Raw genomic sequence first — 14,327 nt, 5'->3', positions numbered from 1 at the left:
TTTTTTAGGGAAATTTCTCTGACAGCAATGTGAAGATTAGAGGATTGTTCTTTATGGCTCTTCTTGCAAATATCTCTAATGAACTCTTAGAATTCTGACCAGGGAAGATTTTCTGCTGTATTTACACCCAGTTGACCATTTCTGTCTCCTGTTACTGGCTTCTCCTAATCTGCTAAGCAGAGCTAGCCTCGCCTCTTTCAGTAAAGAGAAACATTTGATTCCCTGCATTCCCACACCTTTAATCCATTTCTTATTTATTTTTTGCACTTATTAGTTGTTGGGGTTACTTTACCTAAACATTCAGAAATTTTAAGTTCTTTTCAAATATTCTGTTGGTCCTAGGCCAGCCTTTTCTTGGTAGATAGAATAAAAATATGAATTAGATTTTTAGCAGTTTTAAAACTGCTTTAGAATTTGAAATTTATGAGTGGATTGCTGGGTTGACCAAAATGCGCAATGTGCGAGGGTTCAAAAAGATACATATAATCAGTTTAAAGCATTTGGTGGGATAGGAACAGAGCAAAATTGATGTATTTCAAGAAGACAAAAGGATTAAAGGATTAAACATTTCTTAAAGGATTAAAACTAGGTAATTAATCATACTTATACTTTTCCTGTATCTAAATTATCTTTTTCCTTGTTTGAGTACCTATTTTATTGTTCTATTCATGAGAACTGTCTTCCAACAAAATTTTGAAAAGGTTACCTTCATGTTTTTCCCTTTCTCCTTTTGATTCTCATTAAAATTTGAGGACTAAAATAAACACTCTGTAGTGGTGGGATCTGACATGCTGTGAGAAGCAGAAAGGGGAGGTAGATAGGGATATGTATATTTGTAAGACTAGCTATAAAGCCAATTATTTTCAGCAATAGAATAATAAATTAGATAACTTGCCCCAAAAGTATTCCAATAACTTCAGAGACTCATGTGACATTTCTTTTTTTCACACAGCATGTCTAGTATCACTCCCATCAGCTCCAGGTAAGAATCCTTCCACTTTAGAATCATTCTGAATCAGTGGTTCTTGGAAATCAAGTTATCAGAGGCCATGCCAATAAAAGTTGCTAGCCATGAAAATGTTGTCAAATAGGAAAACTTGAAGTGGATGATTTAGCTTTTATTCACCAAATAAACAGTAATAGTTTGTTTTCTCACTCACAAACTAATGAATCCAAACCAAACAAATATACTTTGTTACTTAGGTCAAAATAAAATTTATCTACTGAATGTTTTTATGTAATTATATATCTTGATCAAAATATTGTCACGCAATAGTGAACATTTTAAAAACTAGATAATCCCAGCTTTTTTGAGAGCTGAACTGTAGCAAGAAAAAATTCAGTTAGAGCTAAATTATTTATTTATTAGTTAGAGCTCAGTCATTTTAGAGGACTTTCTTGAGTTACTACTGTTCTCAAGACAATGTGATGTGCTTTTCAGTAAGTGGAAAAAAATTACTACAAAATAATTCTCTGACTTTAGTATATAGTGGGAGAAAGAAGGTTTTCTAAGAAACATAGGTGTTTTTCAGATAAGGCAGAAAATAAATTTCACAGTAAAAAGTGTAAAATATGTGTTTTAGGGGCAAGATGATCCAATCTATTTTGTGCATCTTGAGTTTGAGTTTCCTGTAGATTTGCTAGAATGCTACCTATCAGGCAGAGGGAGAATTGGATCCATGACTCACAAGAGAGGTCTAGACTGCAGCTAGAAGTTTGACAGCTAGCTACGTGATGTTATAGTGGACACTGTGGAGATAGAGAATAGAACAGAGTCAAAATGAAAGAGAGCAAAAAGAGCTGCTAGTAAAGACAGGAGTTTCAGAGAAGAAATGAGAACATTTTCAAGAAGGTGAGAGTTAATAATGTCAACTACTGCAGAGGACTTACACTGAAAAAGGGCCCTTGGGTCTGGTAATTATGAAGTTTTGGTTACTTGTAGGACTGTGGAGGCAGAAGTCAGATTGTAAAACAGTAAGTCAAACAGTAACCATAAGATTTATTGACCACTGCCAGGAGACACGAAGAATTATCTTTTGCTGGGGACTGTAAATATAGGATATACATATGCTTGTTAAGGACACTTTGCTTGAAGCTGATGGATGTGCTTTATCCACCTTAAGGCACCATGTAATCCTCTATAATTCTGTGACTCTGAAATCCTATTGTCAATTATAGTATTGGCCACCTGGTAGTTATCTGTACATAACAGATGGTTATTTTGCCAAATTTAATTACTGTTTATCATTTCATGTTAACAGTTTGTCATGGTCCACTGGGAGAAGAGAAATCTGTAAGTACAGTTTTGCTCTTTGTTAATCCAAATTTGCTTTTATTCCTGTATTTGAATAGAAGTCTAAATTTTGGTTTGTATGTATAGCCTGGAGACATATGGACTGCCAATTGTCACAACTGCACCTGTACTGATGCAAAGGCAGTAGACTGTAAACCTAAGGAGTGCCCTCCTTTACCCACATGCACAACCGGAGAGAAGCTTGTAAAGTTCAAATCTAATGATACCTGCTGTGAAATTGGATACTGTGGTATGTATTCATAGTACATTATTTGAATTGAATCTATTTATTGTTTACTTATTCACATATTCAAGAAATGTTTTTTGAGCAACTAATATGTATCAAACACAATACTGAGCAGGTGTGATAAAACATAATTATTACTTGCTTTCTTACAACTTACTATTTTTGGAATGGGGGAAATCCAGAATTAACAGTTATGAATATTATCAGATTAAAGGGAGATTATGGCATTATGGGAAGAAACATTATAATTAGTTGATAAGTATAATCTCATCTATAATTTCTGTTTCATAAGTAAAAAAAGAAAAAATTATAATGTTTACTTTAAAATAAAATAATGTATTTATTTTTCAGAACCAAGGACATGTTTTTTTAACAACACTGACTATGAGGTAAGGTCTTTTCTTCTTTAAAATATTTTTATGAGTATAATTATACGAATAAATGCAATGCTTAGCTACACCACGGGTCTTTTAGCTTATAATATGGAAAAACAAAAACAAAAACAAAAAACATGATGGAATAGAATCTGTTCATTTTGTTCCCATATGCATTTCCAAAGGAACATCAAATGGAACACTCACCATGGCTTTCTTCAAAGGGGGAAAATATACTTGATCATTAACTACCCAGCAGTGGAGCTTCTGAACGAAATTTCCCATGGGCCTTGCCAGATGGAGAAGACATACTCTGTAATATTCAAATCAATGAACAGAGTTAAACTGTAATTATAACCAGAAAGATCAGATGGCTAAACTGTCAGAGATCAAATAAGAAAACCCAAAAGACTAGAACCCCATTATGCTAATATAGCTTCTCAGTATATTCAGGGCTGGATTTTGACAACGGATGTGGCATTTTAGACAGTGATTTAACTTTTTAGAAAAAGTATCAGAAAGCCATAAAAGTCAGATGATTCTCAAATTGATATTATTAACACTTGAACTGCTGATACTAAATATAAGAATATCTAAAATATATGTGGTATGTTAGGAAATACATAAAACAGAACCTATGAGAGTATTACTTTGATATCCCATTTATCGACACTGAAATTTCCACCTGAGCTTCTTAATTTTTAGTTTCCAAAGTTGATCTGACTTGAGAACCTATGATAGTTTTTTAAATATGATGATGTTTAATGAACAAAAGGAAAATTTTCCTCTAATCATTTATATGCAAAATAGTTGAAATAGTAAAAATTCAGTTACCAGGAAGTGCATCTTGTGTTCTGAGCCTCTGAAATAAATAGTTGCTGAAATTGTTTGAATGTTGAGCATAAGCTACTTATAAACCAATCTAGAGAGCTTTAAAAGTATAGGAACACAAGCAAAGAAAAAGTAAGACATCTTGTGAGGCTTGCCATTTGTTCTAATCTGATAAACCTATTTTGTTCCAATTTTATTTTCCACTTAAATTTCTTATTTGTGTCTGCAATCTTATAGCATAACAATTGGTAAACTGCCTGATCTCCATAAAATAAACTTTCTTGAAAAATTCTCAAAAAATGCAATAGAGTAACTGTTAATGAATCTTAATTTGATGATTGAGAATCTTGACACATTCTGGGTTCCCAGTGAAAAACTTTGATTTAGTGAAGGAAGTATAAGACTTTCTGAGATATAAACCTAATGGCCAATGGCCGAAAGTGCATCTAGAAAGTCCCTAAATGAATTTGAACTTTTTTTTTTTTTTTTTTTTACCAGTTTTATTGTCAACCTCAACAAGAAATGAAGGCAAATAATTATTTAGTTTTTCCCCCTCTTTACCGTCCAGATTGGTGCTTCGTTTGATGACCCCAGCAACCCATGTGTCTCCTACTCCTGCAATAGCACTGGCTTCGTTGCAGTGGTCCAGGACTGCCCAAAGCAGACCTGGTGTGCAGAAGTAAGTCATCTTAACTGATGAGTAACAAGATCCACCTCTCATATTAAACATGAACCTAACCTCTCTTCTTCCTCATTTGAAAAAGTTTGCATGTTGCCAACAGATACAAATTTCTTGTGCATTCCATAGTTCTTTAAACAAACATATTAAGAGCCAGATGATTTCAGATATGTCTTTTATTGTTAAATATTTTTTTTTTTTATCAAAGGCTCTCATACTCTGCAGGATCTATGAAACTTAACTTAGTGCTATACTAGATGAAGTAGGTTATAGAAAGCATTTTGCTATTTTTATTGTTTTTTTTTTTTTTTTTCTTAGTGGCTGGCCATAAAGGGTATCTGAACCCTTGATCTTGCTGTTATAAGACCATGCTCTAACCAAATGAGCTAACTGGCCAGCCCCCATTTTGCTATTTTTAAACAAACAAACAAAAAAATCCCATCAACACTTTTTTTTTTTTTTTTTTTTTTTAATATATTTTTTTTTTATTTATTTTTTATTTTTTATTTTTTATTTTTTTTTATTTTTTTTATTTTTTTTTTAATTTTATTTTGTCGATATACATTGTAGCTGATTAATGCTCCCTATCACCAAAACCTCCCTCCCTTCTCCCTCCCCCCCTCCCCCCCAACAATGTCCTTTCTGTTTGTTTGTTGTATCAACTTCAAATAATTGTGGTTGTTATATCTTCTTCCCCCCCCCCCCGGTTTGTGTGTGTATGTGTGTATGTGTGTGTGTGAATTTATATATTAATTTTTAGCTCCCTCCAATAAGTGAGAACATGTGGTATTTCTCTTTCTGTGCCTGACTTGTTTCACTTAATATAATTCTCTCAAGGTCCATCCATGTTGTTGCAAATGGCAGTATTTCATTCGTTTTTATAGCTGAGTAGTATTCCATTGTGTAGATGTACCACATTTTCCGTATCCAATCATCTGATGATGGGCATTTGGGCTGGTTCCAACTCTTGGCTATTGTAAAGAGTGCTGCGATGAACATTGGGGAACAGGTATACCTTCGACTTGATGATTTCCATTCCTCTGGGTATATTCCCAACAGTGGGATGGCTGGGTCGTATGGTAGATCTATTTGCAATTGTTTAAGGAACCTCCATACCATTTTCCATAGAGGCTGCACCATTTTGCAGTCCCACCAACAATGTATGAGAGTTCCTTTTTCTCCGCAGCCTCGCCAGCATTTATCGTTCATAGTCTTTTGGATTTTAGCCATCCTAAGTGGGGTTAGATGGTATCTCAATGTGGTTTTGATTTGCATTTCCCGGATGCTGAGTGATGTTGAGCATTTTTTCATATGTCTGTTGGCCATTTGGATATCTTCCTTAGAGAAATGCCTACTTAGCTCTTTTGCCCATTTTTTAATTGGGTTGCTTGTTTTCTTCTTGTAAAGTTGTTTGAGTTCCTTATATATTCTGGATATTAATCCTTTGTCAGATGTATATTTTGCAAATATTTTCTCCCACTCTGTTGGTTGTCTTTTAACTCTTTTAATTGTTTCTTTTGCTGTGCAGAAGCTTTTTAGTTTGATATAATCCCATTTGTTTATTTTTCCTTTGGTTGCCCGTGCTTTTGGGGTCGTATTCATGAAGTCTGTGCCCAGTCCAATTTCCTGAAGTGTTTCCCCTATGTTTTCTTTAAGAAGTTTTATTGTCTCAGGGTGTATATTTAAATCCTTAATCCATTTTGAGTTGATTTTAGTATACGGTGAGAGGTATGGATCTAGTTTCATTCTCCTGCATATCGATATCCAGTTATCCCAGCACCACTTGCTGAAGAGGCAGTCCCTTCCCCAGTGAATAGGTTTGGTGCCTTTGTCAAAGATCAGATGGCAGTAAGTGTGTGGGTTGATTTCTGGATTCTCTATTCTATTCCATTGGTCAGTGTGTCTGTTTTTATGCCAGTACCATACTGTTTTGGTTATTATAGCTTTGTAGTATAGCTTAAAGTCAGGTAGTGTTATGCCTCCAGCTTTATTTTTTTTGCTGAGCATTGCTTTGGCTATTCGTGGTCTTTTATTGTTCCATATAAATGTCTGAATAGTTTTTTCCATTTCTGAGAAAAATGTCTTTGGAATTTTGATGGGGATTGCATTGAATTTGTATATCACTTTGGGTAGTATGGACATTTTCACTATGTTGATTCTTCCAATCCAAGAGCATGGAATATCTTTCCATCTTCTTGTATCCTCTCTAATTTCTCTCAGCAGTGGTTTGTAGTTCTCATTATAGAGATTTTTCACCTCCTTGGTTAACTCAATTCCTAAGTATTTTATTTTTTTGGTGGCTATTGTAAATGGGCAGGCTTTCTTGATTTCTCCTTCTGCATGTTCACTATTGGAGAAAAGAAATGCTACTGATTTTTGTGTGTTGATTTTGTATCCTGCTACTGTGCTGAAATCATTTATCAATTCCAAGAGTTTTTTTGTAGAGGTTTTAGGCTGTTCGATATATAGGATCATGTCATCTGCAAACAGGGACAGTTTGACTTCATCTTTTCCAATCTGGATGCCCTTTATTTCCTTCTCTTCTCTGATTGCTCTGGCTAGTACTTCCAACACTATGTTGAATAGGAGTGGTGAGAGTGGGCATCCTTGTCTAGTGCCTGTTCTTAAAGGAAAAGCTTTCAGCTTCTCCCCATTCAGGATGATATTGGCAGTGGGTTTGGCATATATGGCTTTAATTATGTTGAGATACTTTCCCTCTATACCTAACTTATAGAGGGTCTTTGTCATGAATGAGTGCTGAACTTTATCAAATGCTTTTTCAGCATCTATAGAGATGATCATATGGTCCTTGTGTTTGAGTTTATTAATATGGTGTATCACATTTATTGATTTACGTATGTTGAACCAACCTTGCATCCCTGGGATGAATCCCACTTGATCGTGATGAATAATTTTTCGTATGTGTTGCTGTATTCTGTTTGCTAGTATTTTAGTGAGGATTTTTGCATCTATATTCATCAAGGATATCGGCCTGTAGTTTTCTTTTTTGGTTATATCTTTACCTGGTTTTGGTATCAGGATGATGTTTGCTTCATAGAATGAGTTTGGGAGATTTGCGTCCGTTTCAATCTTTTGGAATAGTTTGTAAAGAATCGGTGTCAATTCCTCTTTGAATGTTTGGTAAAATTCTGCTGTGAATCCATCTGGTCCTGGGCTTTTCTTTGTTGGGAGCCTTCTGATAACAGCTTCAATCTCCTTTATTGTTATTGGTCTGTTCAGATTTTCTACGTCTTCACGGTTCAGTTTTGGGAGCTTGTGTGTGTCCAGAAATTTATCCATTTCCTCCAGATTTTCAAATTTGTTGGCGTACAGTTGTTTATAGTAGTCTCGAATGATTCCTTGTATTTCAGATGAATCAGTTGTAATATCGCCTTTTTTATTTCTAATTTTTGTTATTTGAGTCTTCTCTCTTCTTTTTTTTGTTATCCATGCTAATGGTTTGTCAATTTTATTTATCTTTTCAAAAAACCAACTTTTTGATTCGTTGATCTTTTGAATTGTTTTTTGGTTTTCAATTTCATTCAGTTCTGCTCTGATCTTAATGATTTCTTTCCGTCTGCTAACTTTAGGTTTGGATTGTTCTTGTTTTTCTAGTTCTTTAAGGTGAAGTGTTAGGTTGTTCACTTGCCATCTTTCTATTCTTCTGAAGTGAGCATTTAATGCAATAAATTTTCCCCTCAATACTGCTTTTGCAGTATCCCACAGGTTTTGGTATGATGTATCATTGTTTTCATTAGTTTCAATAAACTTTTTGATTTCCTGCTTGATTTCTTCTTGGACCCATATGTCATTAAGTAGAATGCTGTTTAATTTCCATGTGTTTGTATAGTTTCCAGAGTTTTGTTTGTTATTAATTTCTAGTTTTAATCCATTGTGGTCTGAGAAGATACATGGGATAATTCCAATTTTTTTGAATTTACTGAGACTTGATTTGTGACCTAATATGTGATCTATCCTGGAGAATGATCCATGTGCTGATGAGAAGAATGAATATTCTGTGGTTGTTGGGTGGAATGTTCTGTAGATATCTGCCAATTCCAATTGGTCTAGAGTCTTGTTTAGATCTTGTGTTTCTCTACTGATTCTTTGCCTAGATGATCTGTCTAATATTGACAGTGGAGTGTTCAGGTCCCCTGCTATTATGGTATTAGTGTCTATTTCCTTCTTTAGGTCTAATAGAGTTTGTTTTATAAATCTGGCTGCTCCAACATTGGGTGCGTACATATTTATGATTGTTATGTCTTCTTGATGGATCAGTCCTTTTATCATTAAGTAGTGTCCCTCATTGTCTCTTTTTATGGTTTTTAGTTTAAAGTCTATTTTGTCAGATATAAGAATAGCCACTCCAGCTCGTTTTTCTTTTCTGTTTGCATGGTAAATCTTTTTCCATCCTTTCACTCTTAGTCTGTGTGAATCTTTATGGGTGAGGTGGGTTTCTTGTAGGCAGCATATAGTTGGGTCCTGCTTTTTGATCCAGTCAGCCAGTCTGTGTCTTTTAATTGGGGAATTTAAGCCTTTAACATTAAGAGTTGTTATTGAAAGGTGTTGATTTATTCCTAGCATTTTATTCGTTGTTTGGTTGTCTTAGGTGTCTTTTGTTCCTTGCTTTCTGATTTACTGTTTGGTTTCTTTGTTTGTTGGTTCCTTAGGTTGTAGATAGTGTTTTTGTTAGCTTGTTTTCTCTTCATGAATGCCATTTTTATTGTACTAGCGGGTTTAGATTTTTCTTAGGTTTTTATGGCAGTGGTAGTTATTTTTCAGGAACCAAACCCAGTACTCCCTTGAGGATTTCTTGTAAGGGTGGTCTTGTGGTAGTGAACTCCCGCAGTTTTTGTTTGTCTGAGAAATATACTATTTGCCCCTCATTTCGGAAGGATAGCCTTGCAGGGTAGAGTATTCTTGGCTGGCAATCTTTGTCTTTTAGTATTTTGAAAATATCATCCCATTCCTTTCTAGCTTTTAGGGTTTGTGATGAAAAGTCTGATGTTAACCTGATTGGGGCTCCCTTATAGGTGATTTGACGCTTCTCTCTTGCAGCTTTTAAGATTCTCTCTTTGTCTCTGAGTTTTGCCAATTTGACTATGACATGTCTTGGAGAAGGCCTTTTTGGGTTGAATACGTTTGGAGATCGTTGAGCTTCCTGGATCTGAAGATCTGTGATTTTTCCTATACCTGGGAAGTTTTCTGCCACTATTTTTTTGAATATGTTTTCAATGGAATCTCCATTTTCCTCCCCTTCTGGAATACCCATGACTCGGATATTTGAGCGCTTGAGGTTGTCTGATATCTCTCTCAGATTTTCTTCCATGTCCTTGATTCTTTTTTCTTTCTTTTTGTCTGCTTGTGTTATTTCAAACAGCCCATCTTCAAGTTCAGAGGTTCTCTCTTCAACTTCGACAAGCCTGCTGGTTAAACTCTCCGTTGTGTTTTTTATTTCGCTGAATAACTTCTTCAGTTCAGCAAGTTCTGCTACATTTTTTTTCAGGACATTGATTTCCTTGTATATTTCCTCTTTCAGATCCTGTATACTTTTCCTCATTTCATCATGATGTCTAGCTGAGTTTTCTTGTATCTCATTCAGTTTCCTTAGAATTATCACTCGAAATTCCTTGTCAGTTATTTCAAGGGCTTCTTGTTCTATAGGATCTAGAGTATGAGATTTATTAACTTTTGGTGGTGTAATTTCTTGATTTTTTGTATTTCTGGTGTCTTTTTTTTGGTGTTTATTCATTGTTGCAGGGGGTTTCACAGTCCACCGGTTTAAGACTAATGACTAATAGGATGTTGCTGTGGTTGCCAATTTGGTATGGCTCCCACCGTGACTGCTCAGTTGGCCTCTAGTGTCTTGTGTGTGTGGTTGCCTCGGGTCTTGGGCTTCTCCGGGGATCCACCTTTCTGGTCAGCTTGTACTCTGCTGGGCTGGTGGATCACGTACCACAGGGTGTGTGATCTCTGTTGAGCTTTCACTTTCTGTACAGGACTTCTCCCCGTTCCGTGTGCTCTGGCCCAGGCTGTTAGATCGTGCAGTGGCGACCCCACCGGGTGTGTGGTTTCTGTCGAGACTCCGCCTCCCTGGCCGCACGTCTCCCCCCTCTGTGCACACTGTGCTGGGCTGGGGCGTGTCTTCTGCACCCCTCGTCTATCAGCTGAGCCTTCAAGACCCTGCTCAGCACCGCCTCGCCCAGGAAGTCTACCAGGTTTCTGCTAGGCACAGACGACCGGTCTCTCTGGGTGCCTTTGTAGCACTGTGTAGATCTTTCTCGGGTCTTGTTCACCTTTGTATCCCCCTGGTATAAACCGAGTCTAGTGCCCGCCTGCAGCCTGCTCTCCGGCAGGTTCAAGCGGACCTGGGAACTCTCCTACCGCACTATTCCCAACCAGAAATTCGTTAGGCTTTTTTCCAAACTGGTGGTCGCAGAGATGGTATCTGCCTCCCAGTAACAGGAAGTTTACCGGGGCCGGAGTCCAGAGTGTGGTGGAGTGACAGTTGGCCCGCCCGTACTTCCTAGCCCTCCCAAAACTGGTCGGGACGCCCCACACCCCCAGTCCTGCCAGAGAACCGCGGAGGGAGTGGGAGAGGAGGTCGGCCCGCAGGGTCCGGAAAGCCCCGCGCCAGGCCAAGCAAATGGGCTCAGTGATGGCCGAGCAGGGCGGAGCTGCCCGCACCTGGGAAAATGGAGGCAGCACCGGGGGCAGTGAGTGGCCTGGTGGTGCAGGCGGTAGCCGCGTGGGCATCCACCCCCCGAACAGAGCTGTGCCAGGGATCACTCACAGTGCTGTGCCAGGTCGGGCGCTCGCTCTGTCTCTGGTTTGTTGCCTTCCGTGTTCTCGGCGCTGCCGCCTCGGGCTGTTCAGTCGCGGCGCGGCTCGGGCGCTCCCAGGAATCTTCTTTAATGCCGGCCTGAAACCTCGAATCCTGAATAGGGCAGCTGGCCGCCTTCAGTGCGGCCCCAGCCTCCGGGATCCTGGCTGCATCCACAGCAGCCCTGGCACCGTGTTCCCTGTTTCAAGACTCACTTTTGCAGCTAAGAATCAGTTCTTTTCCTGCTCCACACTTCAAAGCTGTTGCCTGTAAATGAGGCAGCCTCTCCTGCCGGGGGCAAAGTGGCGTTGAGCCCCCACGACCGGCCAGCAGCAGCAGTCCTCCCTTAAGAGATGGCCAGAGGAAGGTCCACAAGTTTCCCGGCTGCCTGAGGTCCAGTGGCCACCTTTTCCACCTCAGCTACTCCGCGCCAGCCGCCGCAGCCGCCGCCATCTTGAAAACCCCCCGGCTATCCCATCAACACTTTTTATTAGCTCATGAACTCAGGTTAATCATTTTCTATAAAAATACAAATTTTCCATATAATCTCCATGTATGAGTGTGTGTACTGTTCAGATCTTTCTTTGTGCCACAGTTTTCTTCATTTTTATGCCCCCAAATATAATGAGGTTTTGTATTTATGAATGCTTAGGTTTAAGTTATTATGGGAGGTTTACATTTAAATTATATATTTTTTCAGAAAATATAATTAATAATATAAAGTTTCATTTTAGAACTCCAATACTAGATTTCAGTATTTATTGAGCTTTTACTTTGAGACACTGAGAGGTTTGAAATTAATTATAACAAAAAGTGAAATGTGCAGACCCTAACTGTGAGAAGGTTATAGTATCTAGTAGTGATATCGTTGTTAAACTCTTTTTCAATTAAAATGTGAGGAATAATTTTTAATTTTTATTTTTTGCATGTTAACTTTAAAAAGAATTTAGCTTAAATATAGTTTTTTCTTTTGTGCCTATTGATGAAAAATTTTAGACTAAAGACTCAGTCTCATTTTTATTACTAAGCTTGCCTTTTTCCTTTCTTGCTTATAGCACCTGAGATTCACATGTCCTTCTGTTCCATTTCTCCCTTTTATGATGCTATCTCAATACATTTAGAAATGCTGTATTATCTATAGAAAAATTTGAAAGAAGTTGTTCAGTCTTTTTTCTTTTCTCTTACCCCTATAGATAGACAGAATCTACGATTCAAAAAATTGTTGCTACACATGTAAGTGAAGTTAAGCTCCACATGTAGAGGAAATGTAAGCTGCTGACAAAAGTTTAGAGTGTCTTCTGAAAACATATGGCTGATCATTAGTATAAAGTCTCCTATATTATTAACACAATGGGTAATCTAACCTGTATGTATAAACTACCAATTGATATTTATATACTATGTATTATGCTTGTTCATTTATTTTGTTTGCAGCATTCTTCCCAGTAAGAACGAGGGATGTTTACAAGAAAAAATATTTAATTTTCATGGAAAAAAATTAGCTTGTTCTTCTAAATCAGCAAGTTATGTTATAAACTGATGCATTAGATTATAAGGATGACCAGTGATGAGAAAATGGATGTCAAAAATAACTCATACCCTTTTGTCTTTCCTTTTCTCCCTCCTCCCCTGCTCCCTTCCTCCTCCTACTTCCTTCTGCTCTCCTTTACCTGAGATAGTGATAATAGCAATAACAGGACAATATTTATCTGAGAATTAACCAGGTGCCTTGTGTGGTGCTGAGATAGTAAATTCCCTCAATAATATTGTGAAATAGTTGCTATCATTCTCCATGGTTAAGAAAATTGAGGCTTAGCAATTGTTGATGTTAAACCTCACTTTTGAGACTCTGTTTTTTGGTTTAGGTAAGAATAATTGCAGCTCTTCACTTATAAATGTCACTGTTAACTACAATGGTTGCAAGAAGAAAGTTGAGATGGCAAGATGCGTAGGAAAATGCAAAACAACCGTCAAGTGAGTTTTTCTTTGAATGTGTTCTGTGCATTAACTTTGGAACCTTGGGAAGGAAATAAAGCTCTTAAAACATTATATGGAGAAATTTTTATGTGAGAGTAATACTGTTACATGATCAGGACCTAATGAAACAAATATCTAACATATTAAAATCTGAGAATTAAAATAAGCATTTTAAATAGTGATGAGTCAATCTGAAGTAGTTTTCTAAATATACCTAATAATACATTGGTGGCAAATGTTTTCATCTTCATATAGTGACTACAGAGAGTACTTAAGCAAGGAACTGCATTTCTCAAATTGTTTTTAAACTTGACTTTTATACATAACACATTATGTGTTTTTCCTTTATGTACACTTTTATGGATAGATTTGTTTATAAAAAATAATAATTTGGTATTAAATTATATATTTTAAAAATCTGTTTTGTTTACTTTTTTGCACCGTCATACTCTAATTATGAGATTATAAATCTTCCTTTTGGATGTCTTTTCTTATTTCTTTTGGTTTTATGTACCAATTATCACTGATCCACTTCAGAAGTTTACAGTGAGTGGGGAATTCAAGGTCCAGGAAAATTATAAATTGGTCAGAAGCCTTGCTAACTCACTTAGACAATTAGCTACAGTTTGAGCTTTGATGTCAATTTATTTCAAAAGGCATTCCAAAAATATTTAAATATTTATGACTGACTTTTCTTTTAGGTACAATTATGATATCTTTCAGTTGGAAAATTCGTGCCTTTGCTGCCGAGAAGAAAACTACGAGTACAGAGACATTGCTCTCGACTGTGCTGATGGCAGTACGGTATCTTACAGATACAGGCACATCACAACCTGCTCTTGTCTGGACGAGTGTGAACAAGCTACCACCTAAATGTCCAATTAATGTTAGCATCGCATTTCTGAGTTGTAACAGGCCAGGTATTTATTTTATAAGTGAACAAAAGTAATCACTAAATAATAAGACTAACTAGACATTTGTGTCTTACTCAAAAAGTAAGTTCTCGTTATGAGACATTTTGTCTTCTTGTTGACTGGGACCTAAAAATAAATAAAACTTTGCATGAAATTAATGACCCTATGTATTTATTTTATGGCAATAAG

At 36.9% G+C, this 14,327-nt stretch overlaps 1 protein-coding gene across 1 annotated transcript in view; it reads left to right on the top strand.

Annotated features, from left to right (window-relative positions):
• Positions 1 to 14,097, top strand: part of MUC19 (mucin 19, oligomeric) — a 149,568-nt gene extending 135,471 nt beyond the window's left edge. Inside the window, 8 exon segments of the mRNA XM_063115697.1 lie at positions 953 to 982; positions 2,262 to 2,293; positions 2,381 to 2,543; positions 2,892 to 2,929; positions 4,314 to 4,428; positions 12,445 to 12,480; positions 13,113 to 13,221; positions 13,926 to 14,097. Of these exon segments, the coding sequence (XP_062971767.1) occupies positions 953 to 982; positions 2,262 to 2,293; positions 2,381 to 2,543; positions 2,892 to 2,929; positions 4,314 to 4,428; positions 12,445 to 12,480; positions 13,113 to 13,221; positions 13,926 to 14,097 (695 nt within the window).
• Positions 14,098 to 14,327: the final 230 nt, after the last annotated feature.

The sequence above is a fragment of the Cynocephalus volans genome, chromosome 12, assembly GCF_027409185.1.
Source record: "Cynocephalus volans isolate mCynVol1 chromosome 12, mCynVol1.pri, whole genome shotgun sequence".
In the NCBI taxonomy this organism is placed as follows: domain Eukaryota; kingdom Metazoa; phylum Chordata; class Mammalia; order Dermoptera; family Cynocephalidae; genus Cynocephalus; species Cynocephalus volans.
The sequence above is the reverse complement of the archived record's forward strand: the minus strand, read 5'-3'. Positions and strand labels throughout refer to the sequence as shown.